Genomic DNA, 18,222 nt, shown 5'->3' on the forward strand with positions numbered 1-18,222 from the left:
TACCTTGAAGTATGTAGAAAAAACAAAAAGCTATGTTTATGGCTGAATTGCTGATTCTCCAAATCAGACTAGACTCTTCAGATTTCAGTTCGGCTGAATCCAATTGGGACAGTAATCTGAATCAACGAATCGAATCGCTGTCCCCCGAACTGGGCTGAAACTGAATCGAATAAGGCCCACTTCACACACCCCTAATATTTAACACACCGTGTAAGAGCCATTAAAAAAAAGTTTTAATGAAAAGTAAATGTTAATGAAAATGAAAATTTTCTGTACTCTTTTCTACTTAAGGCTTTTCCTTTTTAAAAGTGAATGTATACAAGAAATGTATCATGTTTCTTAAACTTTTCTATTCCTAGTTGGTCTCCACATTGGTAGCACATTTTCACTCCAGGGAGTGGTAAACAGGAGCTTTAAAAACTGCAACTATTAGGTGTGCCATAAATATCAAGGGACAAGAAAGGATATTGTATACTCGTGAATTTAGGACCTTTTAATGTAATTCAGAGGTCACATTGCATTTTTGTAGGCATCTCAAAGTACAACATACAGAATTTATCACAAATCCTCTTCTCTTATTTTCTCAAAAACGCGGTCCTCTTCATTTGGCTTAACAAACATCCTTTTTCTTGGTATAAAACCAGAAATCTGAAGAGAAACAGGTACAGTTAGATAGGACTTGCATATTATTTACACTTTTAGCCAAGGAAGTTGACAGAACTGAGATAAGGATCAATGTTATTAACTAAAGGGAAAAAAAGTGAGAGATGCAGTCCTGTCTTACTGTTGTAGTAGCTGGCATTTCTAGATCAGTGTTTTGGAGTGGACAAAGCTTATGTATAGGGGATTCATCCCAGTGATTACTACTTGCTTACAATAATGTTTATTTCAGTGCATTAAACGTGGTATAAGTTGGGACATGCAGATTTGAATTTTACTACTGTTTCTGTTCCTGAGAAACTACAGCCTAGTCCAAACATTCACATACCCATGCTAATATGATCAGGCAGACCCACAGTCTACTCATGTGTGCTCATAAAGGACTATTGCATTTAAATGTTAGGCATGTGCAAAAACATTTATATAAAATGGCATCTAAATCAATAATTTAGACCTACACACTGCAAATATATGTTTCATTTTCTGCCTTCAGAATGCCAATATTGTTCCAGGCTTTGGTATGGGATACCAGCATAGGCAGAGGAAGAAAATATTAATGGGGGGGAGGGGGAAGAGAGGACTTAGCATAAATGTGCACACACATACCACCCAGCAGGTAAGTCTGTGGAGGAGAAGGGGTTGTGGGGGGCAGACTGAGGCCCCCACAGTGAGGGAGTGGGGGAGGGGCAAATGGGGCCGCAGGGCAGGTCATGGGATGGTCAGAGCCTGGGCAGCTCAGCCAGGGGGCTCCTGTCACTGCATGCACCACAGGGGAGGCATGGGGGGCACATACCCCCCAGATTTGTGTGCAGAGCAGAGGCAGGCTGCTGCTGCAGGCTGGGGCTCTGTGCTCCACTGCCACTGTCTCAGGGAGCTATGCGATGCCACGTCTGCAGCACATCCCCTGCCCACCCAGCGGCAGCAGGCACACAGCATTGCGCGTGGCTCCCATGGCAAAGGCAGCACGGCACAGAGCCCCAGCTTGCAGTGGCAGCCTGCCTATGCCCCCCACACAAAATCCCGGGCGACATGTGCTTCCTGTGCCTCTCCTGGGGTATGTGCAGCGGTGGGAGCCCCTATGTCCCTGGATGAGCCACTCAGGTTCCCACAACCTGTTCCAGCCCTGGGGCCCCAGGCCCAGCCTCCGCCCTACTCCCTCCCTCACTGTGCAAGCCTTGATCTGTGCCCACACCTCTTCCCCTTCACAGACTTGCCTGCTGTGGTGGGTAGCACTCCACACATTGTGGAGCTGTGATCCTGGCTGTGTGCTGGCTGTGGCTGCATGTCTCCATCTGTGCATACCCTTCCACCTGCCAATGCAGCCACCTGGAGCCCATGCCCAGGCTGCCCCATGCGCTGCTACCACTGCTCCGTGTTTGGGGGGCTAAGTCCTGTTAGCCCCAGTCTTCCGCTGCCTATGGACACCAGACTTATTCCAACAAATGACAGACTCTGCCCCAAGCTTTCCTACGAAGCAGTCACCTGACTGCTGTAAAGCTGTAAGTCTCCACTAGTGTGACATGCCATTTGTAGCTTACTGTCTACATCTGGGAAACACAGAGGATGTCTTGCATACCTTCCAAACAGCCAATATCTTGCCTCATACATTAAACTGTTTAATACTATAAAGAAGTATTTTATAAATATTATGGCAGCCCTGTTACAATAATTTAACAGCTATTATCTGTACAAAGTTTTGCTTATAATACTATAATTATTAAGTAAGACTAGTTACTTCAGTTCCTGTGTTCAGAAACTCTTGAAGGATTCAGTCATTCTAAGTTTGGTAGATGTTTGAATGCTTCATAGACTGTGCATATGGATTTTTGTTTTAATCACCTGCTTAGTAATAAAATTCTTGCTTCTAGCCAGCATTCCCTCTAAATTGTGTGGCATGCACGACTGCACAGGTGCTTCTGGCAGCATGGTATGAGCATGCCTGCGCAGCTGCGCACGCCACACAGCTTAGAGGGAATGCTGCTTCCAACTCAGCAGACCGTTCTTGATCTTCCTATTAACTAACTTTTGCATCTGTACTGGATAATCTATAGAGAGGTTATTTATAGGCTATCCTGCTAGCACTATATTGTGTTGCCCTTGGGCAGCACAAGAAATCAAGATCAGATTTCTTGTTCCCATGATTAGGCAGCAAGCACCTGGTCTAGCACTGTAAAAATCCCTCCAGGGCTAGAAGAAAGATTAGAAAGGCCTTTGAAGGCTATGATGGGAGAAAATAAAGAGACAGTCTAAGTAACTCTGCTCCCTTCTGTATGAAAATTTACAGGCTGAGTTTCTAAAACATCTTAAACAGCAGTTTAAAGGCTTGAAAAAGGGGATAGAACAGGGATGCCTCAAGCAGCTTAGTTTTTAACTCTCCCACGTTTTGATATGTTCAACTAAATAAGATTAAAGATTTCAGTGGATTCATTGCCCATTTGATAGCTTAACAGTGCATATCACAGATGGGCTGTGTAACCATCAAAAATCCTGCATATTGTTAAAACTAACTGACAGAGCTAATACTCCGTAGTCTGGTAATCCTAAAATCAGATGCAAAAATGATCAAGGAGGACCTAACCCATTACTGGTTTTATAGGTCATGAAGAGGATTTTACAGGCTATACATAAAGTTGCTAATATTTCTTGCAAATATTCAATAAAAGGGCTAATACTCAAGAGAAACATCAGCTCAAGCAAGCAGTTTGATCTATATTAAGTGAACAGTTTACTTTTAGAGGTCACTAAACATGAAATTCACTGTAGTATAGACAATCCTCCAGATCACAAGAGCCCCTTAAGCCTCATTTAAATACTCTGTTGAGGGGCCCTCTGTACTGGGGTGAATGTCATCCTAAAAACGTCAGCAGTGAAGTTATATGAAACATATGTTTCAATGAAAAGAGATACCCTGAACAGATATGGTCACACACTGTCGAGCAAGAGTAGTAACATCTGTGACTGCTAAATATGTGCCTAGAGGAGACTAACCAGGCAAGTCCTTGGGTCCCAAATTCAATCCTTACTAAAGCTACATGAACCTTACTAAAACTACATATCAAGAATGACTTATCCTGTACTTTTAGTTCCCTTTTTCGTGTACAAGCTATCTGTACACCAATGTGCATTTTTATATTGCAGTTGCCACACTGGACTCAGCGTTATGGTCCATTTAGAGTAATAGCCTGCCTAGAATTATGGCCAGGACCAGGTACTTCAGAGTACAGGACATAAGTCTACAAAAGATAATTTAATAATTTGGTCAGGGAGAAAATTTCCTCCTACCTTCTGGCTGGGGAGAAGACCATGTGGCCTATTGAAATTTTGCCTGAATCCTGCTACAATCTTATCTTAATTTCTTTCACCAATGAGTCCCAAAGGGTCAGCTCTGTTGCTTTCCAATTTATGTATCTGGTTATTGTTCAGCTAACATTTTAACTGAACCTATTTAATTCAGTGGATGTTCCAAGTATTACCCATGAGCATGGGTTGGAGCAATTGCTACCTGCAATTAGTGCTGTGTTACTGGTCACTCAGTGTGTTCTTCTGACTCTCTCACTGGATAACTGCCATGAAGGAGATTCCAAGATTACTGCACAACACTTGCAGAGCAAATCTTTGTGCAAGTACACAATCTACACAAACACTTGCAACTGGCTACGTGCACCTACACGCATACATGGAACATTTTTACTTTCTGCAATCAAGATTTCACTCAAACACTGGCAAAAATCAAAGAATAGCAGATTGTCACTAAGCCCACTAATACAAGTTAGCATTTTTAGTTTAAGACGCTTCAAGTTTTCTTCCAGCCTTCATCCAATTCTAATTCTTTTTCAATGGAAGCCTGCCTAGGTGAGGAACCCCGTTATTTGGCGCAAACAATGTTAACAAGAAAATCTGCTTGTAATTATAATTTCAGTTGCTTGTTTCATTTACCTGGTTCTGTTGCATGCTAGAATTCTTGCTTTTACTGGATTCAGGCACCTCAATCTGCTGAAGAGAGTAGTGAGATTAGCATATAACAAGCCTAGAGAAAGCAAGTACAAAGACAAACCACACGGTACACAGACAAACCAAACTGGTGCCAGGACTGGATTCCAGTGAAGCCGGTGGAAGCTGCACATTAATAGTCCTGTTCATAGTCACGCTAGCTTTCCAGCAGTAGCAACAGAAGCTGAATATTACATACCACTACATTTAAAACTTTAAAATTTACCTATCTTACAAATAACTCAGCAATCTAAAGATTAAAAAAAAAAGTTTCAAAATTCAGCTCAAAATCACCTATTTTTGGTAGTTCACTGTTTAAAACTGTGAAAACAGAAGTCATTTGTTGCCTTCTTGTTCATTTTATGAGCAAAGTCTCACATGCAATTTTCCCCCCAAAGAATAAGACTTTGACAGAACAGCAGTGTCAGTCTCTTTGGCTATAGGAATGTTAACAAAGGCATTATTAACATTAAGCATTGGGATACTGACCATTGGTACAGAAATGCCTGGAAGTGTTACAGATTTAAATTTAAAGCTTCTTATGTAAAAGCAACGATGAGGAACCTTCTGGTAACAAGTTTTAATTTTAATATGTATTAAAATTCCCTCTATGAAGAGGCAGATTGCTTCCAATTTTTTTAAAGGATGTTTCTTAGATTAGTCTTAGATCACAGTAAATACTGTGAACAACTCCATTAGGGAAAATGAAGATTCAGGCAAGAATATAGTTGTCAAGATGGATACATTAAAAACAGTGATGGTACCAGCATGCTTTCCTATGTGTGAAAAATAAAATCTAAATGGGAAATGAAAGAGACCAATTTTAAACATTCTTCTGGCAAGAGGTCATCTTTAAAACAGCATTTCTTGTGACATTTCCACCCTCTTATCAATTAATTCTGTGACAATATATAAAATGTTGGAAGCCACAAAAGCTGCTATACTAGGACTCCCTCTAACTCAGCTGAAATGAGGGTGGGAGCAGTGGAAGCTCTGTTCCCTTAAAAGGTCCCCCAGTATAGCTGAAACCATGTGCAATTCGCAGCCAGGCTGACGCATGCAGGCTCCAACAGTTGCGCTGACAGCCTGACTCACCAGTTCTTGCTCTTTGGTTGTCTTCATCAGCTGTTCTGATATCATTTTTTTGAAGCAGCTGCTTAGCAGAAATGCCTTAGAATGGATAAACAGAATGGATTTTAGCTTCTCTTATTAAAAAAAATTCCTCAACTTTCCTGCCCTCCCAGTCTGTAACCCAGTTCTTAGTTATAGAATTTGGTTAGATTTTACTCCACATTTAAAATATATGCAGTCAAACCTACTTGCTGTTTTTATCATTGGTCCTGTAAAGTAAGCTATTATATTTTAACTGCCTACTGTGCACAGCTGTGAGGCAGTTCAAATGCACTTAATGCTAGTTTAGACTATTGAAATGTGGCATTATCTGCATCAGTACAAGTACCTAGTCCCACTTCTAATGTGTCCATATGCATTGAGAATCTAGAATTTCAAGAACAGAAAATGGAAGTGGTTGGAATTTTATTCCTCTGAAGTCAGATCCCATGTGCTGTCAATTCACATGCATCACTACAATATCTGGGAGCCAGCAGTACTACCATTACACCTTACATAGTTAGTGTCCATGTGGACTAAGGCGCCAACATGTTAGCTTGCACAGTTCCACTGGGGCCTGATGCAACATCAAAGTTACTAGGAACTTAATGAGTTTCTGGATCAAGCTCTTGGCCCTTCCAGATGCCAGCACCTTTCCAAGCTATATAATCTTTTTAAGTGGTAAGATTCCTCACTCACTTGAGCAAACCAAGAGCTTAATTTAATAGGTTCAGCAGAAGAACTAACAAGGGAATTTCAGTTGTCTGTTCTCTCATGCCAGCGACCCATAAGAAAAGCTGCCTCTGCTGACCGCTGGTTATTTGGAGAGGAGTCATGTTCTTGTAAAATGTAGAGCAACAACAAATAAATATGCTGCTACATAATAGTGGAGATTATAAAGAGTCACACTGGAATGCAGAAGTAATGAGTGAAAAAAATATGCATTTTGATTTCACTTGGAAAGTTCTCACTGTTACTAAGTGGGGGCTGAGGAAGACAAGAGAAGAGAAGGAGGAAGAAACAGTTTATTTGAAGAATGAACCTCTTCTTTCTTTTGTTTTTAGAAGTGCCAGAACCAAGACACCCAGAATCAAAAACATCCATAGAATCTACATAATTTGATATTTCTACTAAGCATCTTAATTGCTTATTTGCCATGTCTCTTCTGCGATTTTTAAAAGAGCTGCCAGAAATTAGATGGGAGGGATGGGACATTAATGGGGATGTGTTTACAATATGCCTACATAGATTTAGAGCCACTATGAACCTTGTTTTATTTATTTAACCTGGATTTGGGCAAGAGGCTTACGTGTTCCACATGCCAGGTAGAAGATGGGCTTTTTAACCTGTCAGGAATACTTGAAGGCCTGTGTTTGTAGACAGTCACTAGGCTAGTAAACATTAAAAGAAAGTCAGCATTGCCTCATACCATATTAACTACAAGACATTTCTCACACCATGAAGGAAACACCCTACCCCCTACACTACAAGGTATTTGAGCTCTCATATAACACTGTTCCTAGACTAAGCTGGTATAGACAGCAGTTGCATCCAGCCGCAGAAGCTGTACATGCTTATTCTGAAGAGTAGAAGTCAGGCCCATTGCCTAACAGCCTACCTTTCTTTGCTGGCCACCTTTTTACTGCCTCAAAACTAACCTGTTTTGTGTAAAAGACTATCCATTTCCATGTGTCTGAATCATTGTACTCGAACCTGAGCTCCAGGGTCTCATCAGTCCCTTCACCATTTGAATCTGTAACAGCACCCTGAAAAGCAAGGGAAACAGAAGAAACAGCTACAAAGTGGCATTAACTCAGATTTAAGGTTGGACTCCTTAAATCTGACAATTTCACTTTATGCCACTTGGCTGAAGATACTTCAAAGTGGCTAGAGTTCTGTATTGGAAAAGTGCTCCTTTATGTATGTGGGGAACCTCCACCAGTATAAAGTTGGCTAAAGTGGCCCCTGCTGCCTCCTACACTGCTCTACTCACAGTCTGGCATATGGGAAGACAGATGGAGTGCAAAGGGCTGCGTCCAGGGAAGGGAAGAGACCTTGTCAGAATAATGCATCTCCATGCCCGATTTGCCACAGGCATAAAAATCAATAAAGGAATTTATGTTAAGAACCAGGGAACTACAAGCAGCTCCCAACAGCATTAAGCCTTCCTTCAGGGAAAAGAAAGGGCAGGAGAAGAAAATTAAGCTCTACTTAGAGCATAGAAAGGTGTGAAGCCAGCAAGATACTTACTAGAAAGGTGACTTGCCAGCACCTCACTCTGTTGATCTTGAAGCTGATTACTTTGGTCTGATTAGTAGGCAGTTTTACGCAGCAGTAAATCTCATTATTCCCCACATGGACATCGGCAGAACAGCCTACTTCTGGATAATCACAGGTGCAAGGATCAAGCTTTATGTATCCATAGTGCTGCACTTCACTAACTAGCTCTAAAAACTGTATCAGAAAGGCAGAATTAGGAAGTTCTACAAGACTGAAGTGGAAACAGGTGTGATCTAGTGACATGATCAATGGGCTAAAAATGAAGGACTGAAGGTTTTTAGTCTCAGCTCTACCAACTAATTTTCACCTATGATCAGATAGTACTTCCCTGTCTGCAAGTCACTGGGAATATAAATATGTAACCTCAAGATTCAATTTAAGAAGTTATTTCTCAAAGAACTGGAAATCACATGCATGTCAAGGGTCTTCATCCTGCAGTATGTTCTTAATGTGTTTATCTTATTTTAACAAAACACTTTACCTTCATTTTGTTTGCTGTTTTTTGTAGCAATTCAAGTTTCTGCATCTGTTCATCTGTGGGTTTAACCCAGTTCCTCTCAATTTCCTGTACTGCCTTAAATGAAGTTCAAAAAATTAGTAAACTTTAGCAAGTTTCTCCTTTTTTTGTCCCATTAGTAGAATAAAAATCCCAGAATCTTTTAAAACAGGACCTTATATTTTCAGAATTTTTGTTATCTTTGGCAGATATCCTAGAGTTATTCTCAGCTTGCTTATGCAAAGCTTTGATCCAAGGCACTCAAAGTATTACAACACAGTATCATAGAAAATTAGGGCTGGAAAGGATATCAGGAAGTCACTAGTCCAATCCCCCTGCTCAAGGAAAGATTAATCTCTGCCTAGCTATCCTAGACAACTCTTTGTCTGAACTGGTCTTAGAAACTTTGGGAACAAAGCCTCACATACAACTACCAAGCATTATCACCAAAACTTCAAGAACACCCTTTAGTTTGTCCAAAAAGTCTGCTAGTCTAGAGACTGCGTGGGGCTGCTCCCATACTAAGTTTGAAACCATTTACTATCTCTCTACTGAGAATTCAAAGTTACTACAGGAGATTTCCCCCCACCTTCTGAGAGCTAAGAGGAGATCTTACAGATTTTTATTCGATCATCCAGAATAATTAATCTCTGAAAAGAGACCAACACAAGGGGATATTTTGATCCTTAAAAAGACAGAGGATTTTGTTTTTAAATAATGGAAGTAGTTTAGAACAAAACTGCAGTCTCAACCTTAACACCACCATCATAACACCATCTACAGATTGTCATGAGGAGAATGTGGAAGGGTACTCAAGTTACTACCTTCATGTAAAGAATTATTATACTAAGAAGAAACAGGTAGATTTGCAGCAAGTTTACTATGCAGTACAGAGAACATGCTCCTCAACAGTGCTCTCTCTTTATTATTTTAAGAAAGAATAAAATGTGGCAAGATTGAGTAGAAAGAAACTACTTTTTCCTGCTTAGGATCATTTAAGCAAAAGTAATTTAAAACACATTTCTTATATTAAGATGGGGAAATAGCTTTTAGAAATACCAGGGATTTCCATTTTTACCTGCATATAGAGTAAGTTCACTGAGGCTCTACAGTCCAGCAGCATTTTATCAAGGGCTGGATCCATATACCTGCAAAAAATGCAAAAAAGTTACACAACTAAACACTGCTCTCAGAATTCAGGATTTTTTTTCTGTTTAAATATTCAGTTGAATGCACAGCACAAAAAACACTAGGTTATAGAACAGAGGTTGGTAACATTTTTGGCTAGAGTGCCAAAAAACACTCCAACCCTGACCCACGCCTCGACTTGGCATGCCAGAGGCAGGAGGTGGGAGAGTTGCAAGGGGCCCAATCCTTGGTGCTGGTGGTGGCTGCAAGTTGCCTCCAGATGGATGGCAGGGAAGGCGCACAGGTTGCACTGCCCTTGACCCTTTCCCATCCTGAGGTGCACTTGTAGTTGCTGCCAGCACGGAGCCAGTGCCAGGGCTCTGGAGCCCAGTTCGGCTGTTTGCAGCCTGCCTGCTACAGCTGGCCAGAGCCTGGGCTTGCAAACAGGAGCCTGTAAACAGCTGTGTTGGCTCCAGAACCCTAGTTGGGCTCTGTGGCGGTGGCAGATGCTCATGTGCCTCCAGGTGGATGGTGGGAGTGGGGCCTGGGGTAGCGCAACCCTGCCCCTCCCCGCCGCCATTTGCCTGGAGGCGTGTGTGCAGTCGTTGCTGCCATGGAACCTGGCCAAGGGCTCTGGAGACTGGTGCAGCTGTTCGCAGCCTTTTGGCCGCAGCTAGCCCAGGCCAGCTGTAGCATGCCAAGCAAAATGGTCTTGTGTGCCATGCTCTGATACATGTGCCATGGGTTGCTGACCCTTGTTATAGAATGTCCCACCACATTAGCTACAGAAAAGTGTCACATTCAAGGGTACATGGAAAAATTGCTGCCAATAGGCTGCAGTACGGAAATAAATTAAAGTCAACTATTCTAACTGGCTTATCTGCTTTTATTACAGTAGTACTGAAAACTATGATTAATTTAGAATTGAAGCATTAAAGATATGAATAAAAAAAACACAAGGGTTTCTCTTGACTTTCCCTCATTCATCCAAAACAAACTCCATGCTTGTCTGCACAAAGAAATTTGCCAGCAGAACTGTAGCAACTGCAGTATAGTATAGATATACCTGAGCCAGCTTTAAACTGGTTAGGTTGCTACCAGTAGCAATCTAGCCACAGCAGCATGGAGAACAGCTCAACTGCAAAACTCACTGAGCTACCTGATGTCATGCCTGAGCTAAATAATTTAAAAGCTTATACCTACATTATACTGCAAAGTAGATGTGCCTTATATCTGTATTTGGACACAGCACTGCACGTTTTTCCATTTAGCCTGTGTCTTTTCCAAAGTGGTATGAATTTATTTGGAATAAAAGATCCTGTGGTACTAGAACAGGTGTGACCACACGAAGTTATACTGGCATAAGCACAGCAGTTACAACCATGCTGATAGAACTAGGCCAGTAGTTTCCCACAATGCAGTATACTTTTATGAACTAAACAACAGATGTATTTGCCAAGACGTAGCCCAATGACTTGTTAGTTACCAATTGTGAAATGCACCTGAACACAGGTTTTTAATGCAACCGAGTGACAGATACTTTAACCATAGCAGCAGTGCTAGAATTCTGGTATTCTGTGCAGTAACATGCAGCAATACAGTCTTTGGAAAAATATACCCTAAAGGCTAGGTACAGACATTCAAAAAGCCTGAGATGGAATCAATCTAAGTTACACAGTTTTCTATAACGGGCATAAGTTTAGATTGGTAGTGAACAGAACACACATTCGCCCTCTGGTGTGGGGACAATCTTAGACTGGATTTCTCCAATTTTAAACCAATCTGTGCACCAAATTTCTGTTCTGTTATGGGTACAGGCTGGTTTCCAGTCACTTTTACTGGTAAAAGTGTAATGTTTGTACCTAAGTGATTTCTTCATGCACAAACTGCAACTTTCAACTCAGAATCCCCCATCCCTCTTGTTCTCTCATCTCAGAAGACAGCCATTTAAATATTTTAATCTATAATTTATTTTCCCACTACATTTGGCAGCATTTGTAAACTAGAGCAAGATTACCCAAAAGAAAGAAAAAATAGGCCTCCTTTACTAGAAGTTTTGGCCAAGGATATTAAACTACAGACCACCCCAATCTTGAACTTTACATATATTAGTGAATAATTGGCTCATTGCAGCAAGGGACATTCCATGATTACCACAATGAGTGGATTTAAAAGTATGCAGGGCCATTGAAGCTGGTCAGTTCCCATATTATACCAAGGGACTCAAAGACAAATCAGGAGAGTCAGGCTGAATGCATAGAATCTAAGCTGCTGTGAGGATTTACTTCTCTAGTACATTTATATTTGGTGGTGCAAGAGTGATGCTGTAGCCATGATGGTCCATAAATTATGCGAGAGACAAGGATTTCTTAGGGTGATATTTTCTATTGGATCAACTGTGGTATGTAGTTGGGATAATGTTAGACAAGTGTTTGAATGCAAGACATTTCAAATCCTGCAACATGAGGAAGAATATTATTGCATTCAAACACTTGTCTAACTTTATCCCAAATACATAGTTTGCCCAATACAAGGTATAACCTTAAGAAATCCTCGTCTCTCACAATTATATTTGTAATACATGGTGCTAATCTATCATCAGCTTCCTACTCACCACTTCCTGATCCCAAGCTTACAGTGCAATTCTTTCATGCTCTGAAGACTCACATAGGGAAGTTCAAATTCTGCCACTTTTTTCACAACTGAAGATCGGGTGGAAGGGGACGGGGGGAAAAAAAGAAAAGAAATATTGTTGAATCTTCCCTCGAAAACAAAACAGATATTTTAGTATTTCATTAACACTCAATCATGGCCATGCATAATAACATTCATTGTGTAGATGAAAAAGGACTTCACAAAAATCAGGTCTGAGAAAGATAAAGCAACAACTATGTTGTTTAGATTTCCCCATTAATCTAACCTTAAGGAGCTTCAAATTACAGTGCTCCTCATTTATGCATCTCTGAATTAATCTTAATCTGCCCTGCCTTCTGCCTGACTTCAGACTAACGTAGCTAACCACTTATTTCTGTCAAATCCCATGAAAGAAAGGAGGAGGTTAATTAGTATAGATTTCAAACAAGTTTGAGCAGACAAGACATCTGCAGATACAGCTCCAGTGCAGAACTTTGTGATTTTGTTACATGAGCAAGGTTGGCACAAAATGATTAATTGCTTGAAAAAACAAAACAAAAACAAACCAACACAAGAATGCTCTCAGGAAGGTGCAAGTACCAGTCTCATTTCATATTCAGTGGGGATTAATTTCATAAGGAAGTCTTCCATAAAATGGAGGGTCTCACCCTGCATCTCTTCAGTCAAGACTCCAGTTCAGCAAGGCAGTTAAACACCTCCCTAACTTTAAGCAGGCAAGTGCTCAAATCCCACCTCTGGGTTTGTGTTGACTTAGCATGCATGGCCTTATAAACAGTTCTGTATGTGCACCTGGAGAATGCATTGCTCATTTATAAAGGTAAATAAATGCAATATGCAGAAAAAAAAACGCTCCCATATGCCACTTATTTTTATGCTGTAGCACAATGAGCATGTAATTTCATACATGACTACAGTAAAGCACTATGTAAGTTTATACAAGAGGTGCTAGAGCAAGAGATGCTTATTGCATAGGAGAACCCAGGGACCTCACATGCTCAACACTACATTCTTCTTCTCTCATCCCTGAAAGCATGAACTATTTCAGACATTAAGTGATTAAAAAAATAGGCACATATAGTGAGGCTTGGCAGCATTTCCTGCCACACTGAGGAAGTCACCTACACACTACATCAAGCACAGCCCTTGTGCCCAGTAATTTGGTACCATTTGCAATATGCATTTTTTTTGCTAGAAACCTATACAACATTTTTTCAATGATGAGCCTTAAAGCACTTTCAGAAGTGCAGGAACTGAGGAGGAGAGGGGTTAAATGACATGGCAAAGGTCAGATACAGGATCAGTAACAGAGTCAGGAGTCTAGTCTTGGTGTGAAATCCTGGTCCCACTGATCTCTGTGGAGAAGCTACTGTTGACTTAATGGAAGTCAGGATTTTACCTCATTGTCCTATATCCTGACCCTGGCTTACATCCACTAAATTACCACTGGCCACCTGTGGTAAGGATATATGCACAAGAAGCATATAAAAGACTAAAAAAGAAAGATACAACTATGCAGATAATCATATTCTAGATTTAGGTCACATTCAGGTTCATCACTGTCAGGAACTCTGTAAATTTCAGCAGCTAAGAAATAGAAAATTAAAGTATAAACTAGAACCAGTTAAAGTTTTGTCTTTGTATGTAAAAACTTTGGGTTTGATAAATAGCTTTTACTTCAGAGTATAGTAATTGGCAGAGAAACCTAAAATGAAAACATCTAGCTAAGTGCTCAACAAAAAACACACAAGTCACCAAGTTACTACATGCCTTGTAACTTAAAGGAAAAAAACATCCTTAAATGAAAAGTTCACTATGCTTAGAGCAACCCTCACCCACTTAGTACCATGTTTTGTTTGCTTCCCTCTCTCCCTCCCTTGGTGACTGGGTCATACATAAAAATTTCTAAAAATTGCCTGTTCCAACCTTGAGTTAACAAAGCTGATGTGTCTGTTAGGTCAAACAGCAGAACTTCGTGCGTTTCAATCCAGAGGTGCCAGCTTCAATTCCCTCTGCAATGACACCTGCAGGTGCACTGCGTTGTACCTTGAGCATAGCTTACCAGAGACAGTTCCACTGTTGTGATCTTGAATAAAAAATAAACTAAAATATCTGATCAGTTCTCTTGACAGTCCCATCTTGTATGAGGCAACCTTTAAAAAAAAAAAAACAACAAAAAAGTACCTATCCATCAGAACATGAATGGAGTAAAACCATTCTGCAACTTACTTTTTATTTTACACTGCTCTCCTTTCTAGAATAATAATTATTTGAAAAAAAAAATGAATGCTCCAACATGGAAGTGGTTAAAATCTTTCATGGTATTTGCAGTATTATTAGGATTGTCAATTCACGTCCCAGTGAGAACTACAGGGCTTACACACACTTGGGTATCTCACTTGTTTGCATGGCTGCTTACTGGTACAGACTAAACCCTGAGGGAAAACCAGAACACAAACACACACAGCTGCCCTTGTTGAGCTGATACAGTCCCACCACATCCCCAAGCACGTTATATCTACGAAGTCTGCAACTAGCTGATAATTTTGGTCTGGATATCAAGGGCCTAACCTTCAGACACCTGTTTCAATGCATTTCAGCCTAGCCTTCAGAACAGTATTTGGCTGCTATGAGACACAAAACCAAACTAGTAATTGTTTATTATTTGTACTGCAACAGCAGCTATACATGGTAGCACCATGGTATTAGGTACTGTGAAAACAGCCTATGAAAAGCTTATGATCTGACTCTAGACACCAGGTGGATACAAGCCAGACAGGGAACAGAGAGGACTGGTGAGAAGTGATCAGCATGATAAGCTGTAGTCACAGTGCAGCAGTTGTCTTGAACTACATTTAAACTAAGGCTAGAGCATCTTTGGCCATACAGGTGGGCACCAGGAAGTTTAAACAGATTTGGCCTGAACCATATCAAAACAAAGTTAAATCTATTTACCCAAGACAGTAGGACAGACTGGGCCAAAATGGCCAAACAGTTGCAGGGATATTGAGTGGCTGAAGTTTTTTGAGGGTAGAGGATGTGGCAGGGAGGAGTGCTCATGAATATAAACACTAGAGAAGACATTTATATAAAAAGGTTAGATACATAAAATAGATAGTAGTCAGCTCATGGGTAAATCTTAACTGCAAAATTAGCAAGTTCTAAATTCTGTTCTTTGCGGGTATTCCCTCCGATCTTTTTTTGGCCTATTTTCTACTAATATGCAAAGGAGATCATTGTTTTCTCTTCACAGCTCTTGCAGTTAGAAACGTGAGTAGGACCCCACATAGAAATACCTCTAGTATTCTTTCAGCTGTGTCCGACGTCTGGATATCCAGCCTAATATTCCTTCCGTCAGCCAGGTAAACATCTAGACAAGCCTTCTGTGGCTGGATCTTAAATGTATCCTGTTGAAGTGAAATATAAACAGGTTTACTGCTTCCCTGATATAGATACTGATGCTCTTCTTCCAAAGTAACTCCAGAGACACCAACTGGATTATGGGAAGGAAACTGAAGCAAGGCTGATGCTGGGATAGGGAAGTACCACACTGACTCTATTCCTACCTTCAGTCTCAGAAGAGAGGCCCTATATATAAGAAGCAGAATTACCAGAGCAATTATCCTTCCCCTGGGAAACTTCAGAGATGTAGTTTTACTACAGGTTCTCATGAATTTGCTATACATCTTATTACCAGGATGCTGTACCAGAACCAGAAAGGCTCTTCAAGCTTCTCCTGAGCTTACAGCACCTTTCTGCAGTTTCATGTTGACATAGATGAAGAAATCCAACATTGCCTTAAATGTGCAAATGCAGCCTTCGGACTCCTGAAGAAGCAGGTGTTCAAAGATTGCAACTCGGATCCAAAACCAAGCTCATGGTTCTTACCAAGCAGCTGTGATCCCCACCTTGCTGAACAGAGTTGAGACATAGGCAACATACAGGAGACATTTAAAGTTGTTGAAGTACCATCAAGGCTGCCTGCAGAAGATGCTTCAAATCCAGTGGGAAGACAGACACACCAACACTAGCATCCTCCTGCAAGCAAACACTAGGAGTACTGAGGCAATGATCATTTGACATCAACTTCATTGGACCAACCATTTCATCCAGATGTCTCACTCCAGACTCCCAAAGCAAGTTTTATTCTCAGCTCGGTCAAGGCATACACTAAAGAAGAGGGCCAAGACAGTGCGTCAGGGACAACTTCAAGGCCAACTTTAAAAAATGCAACATCGATGTTAAGTCATGGGAGATTATTGTTCAGGACTGCCCCAAATGAAGGAAGAGTCTGCCTCAGGGATCTCAGTACTTTATAACCTCACAACATCAGGAGATGGAAAAGTGAGAGTGGCAGAAACAGCGTGTTGAGGCCCAAATCAAGAATCCAGCGTCACCCACCCCACATGGAAACCCACACTGTCCGAGCTGCAGTGGAGTCCGCTGATCCTGGATGGGCTTCATCAGCCATCTTTGGATGCACAGATAAGACCATCATGAAAGACAATCATCCTCAACTGCAAGGGATTGCTGAAGAGAGAATTTAGGGTTTGAGTATTCTGGAGAAGAACAGACGGAAGGTTTTGCACCACAGATGTTTCAGCCTTGAATCTGCCTGCTTTGTTTGAACTACTTTGCCACTGTGAGCCCTTGGGGAAGAGGTCGACAAACTTGTACTTTGTATGCTTGTGCACACATATGCACGGAACTACAAAACATGGAGTTTTTTTTTTTGTTGAAGATCATGGTTTTAAATTATTCTGAAGATTAGTTCAGCCCCAAAGAAATAAACAGTACTAATGTTCCTCACACATATCCAGGAGCAAAGCTTTATACCATCATAAAAATATAGCCCAGGTCTTTCTGTAAAAGAAACAAACACCAGTGAAGATCCCCGTGCCTATACCAGAGAGGTGGCTGATATAAAGGAGGACTCATTAAACAAGGATGCAACTTGAAACTGGTTTGCACCATTTAATATTTATTTTACAGACAGGAGCTGTTTAAGATGTTATTTAAATTGAGCACAGCAACCACATCATGGGACCTTGTTACAAAACAGCCATGCCTGACTTGGTCCCAGAGTGAACCAGTGCAAGCGCTAGTAAAGTCCCAAATGGGAGTATGCAGAGCTGTCCAGTGCTACTGACACCACTAGACTAAATTGTATTTTAATTGCATTGAACTGGGTCCCAAGTAAAGGAGAGAAGTAAGTACATCTGTGCAAAATTGTATAATTTAATACTTGCACTACAGCAATTTAAATTTGGGAAAGTACATGAGCAGCCAGCACACTGAACTAAAAAGAAGGGAAACATTTTTCTAGGTTTCATTTCTTTATTGAACCTGTTTAAAACCTGAGACCTGAGCTAGCCAAGATTCATGCTTTTGGAAGTTACCAGGTTTTGAAGGGTAACATATTAAATAAATTCAGGGCCTTTATCATTTCTCTTCTCTGAAGCTCATTTTTCATCTTGAAGTAATCCCAGCTCTTTGTGATAAAAATAGCGACTAGGAAAAGCTGGAGTGGAACATGTCAAAAGAAGATAAAACAGAGTAATACAACTTCCTGAGGATGCCCTGGCATTGGGATGAATCCAACAAGCAAGGCTATCTTCGCCACTGTGGGAGACTACACTGAGGATTTGCAGGGAGAGCTGGAGAAGGTTTTGGTCCATAAAAAGGCACAGAAACTCATGCAAGAGCAAAACAAGCAGCTCCTTCAGACAGTCCAGGACACAGATGAACTGCTAAAGTAACAAAAGGGAATGACGACCCACATCAGGGTTCCCTGCATTGAGTTACCGTATTTCCAGTTCCAAAAAAGAGGCCACCTGTTGTGCAGCTTCCCTCAGCACTGGCAGGCAGGCACCCACCCCCCTCACACACTCATCCCCTCCACATAC

General features: G+C 41.0%; 1 protein-coding gene and 1 long non-coding RNA gene across 3 annotated transcripts in view; one reads left to right on the top strand and one right to left on the bottom strand.

Moving 5' to 3' along the window:
* Positions 1 to 465: 465 nt before the first annotated feature.
* SNX31 (sorting nexin 31) overlaps positions 466 to 18,222 on the bottom strand; it is a 38,798-nt gene continuing 21,041 nt past the window's right edge. The window contains exons 4-13 of one of the 2 annotated variants that reach the window (XM_019551330.1): positions 15,613 to 15,723; positions 14,379 to 14,469; positions 12,279 to 12,366; positions 9,615 to 9,684; positions 8,522 to 8,614; positions 8,011 to 8,214; positions 7,419 to 7,526; positions 5,746 to 5,820; positions 4,597 to 4,650; positions 466 to 648 (exon numbers count right to left, since the gene is read on the bottom strand). In XM_019551330.1, coding sequence (XP_019406875.1) covers positions 559 to 648; positions 4,597 to 4,650; positions 5,746 to 5,820; positions 7,419 to 7,526; positions 8,011 to 8,214; positions 8,522 to 8,614; positions 9,615 to 9,684; positions 12,279 to 12,366; positions 14,379 to 14,469; positions 15,613 to 15,723 — 984 coding nt within the window. In that variant the 3' untranslated portion in view covers positions 466 to 558. Of the gene's footprint in view, positions 649 to 4,596; positions 4,654 to 5,745; positions 5,821 to 7,418; positions 7,527 to 8,010; positions 8,215 to 8,521; positions 8,615 to 9,614; positions 9,685 to 12,278; positions 12,367 to 14,378; positions 14,470 to 15,612; positions 15,724 to 18,222 lie in introns of both variants that reach the window. The other variant, XM_019551323.1, reaches the window with a different exon arrangement.
* LOC109321049 overlaps positions 17,040 to 18,222 on the top strand; it is a 3,959-nt gene continuing 2,776 nt past the window's right edge. Inside the window, exon 1 of the long non-coding RNA XR_002103946.1 lies at positions 17,040 to 17,525. This is a non-coding gene — a long non-coding RNA (uncharacterized LOC109321049). The remainder of the gene's footprint in view (positions 17,526 to 18,222) is intronic.

Source organism: Crocodylus porosus, unplaced genomic scaffold (assembly GCF_001723895.1).
Source record: "Crocodylus porosus isolate Cpor-Errol unplaced genomic scaffold, CroPor_comp1, whole genome shotgun sequence".
NCBI lineage: Eukaryota > Metazoa > Chordata > Crocodylia > Crocodylidae > Crocodylus > Crocodylus porosus.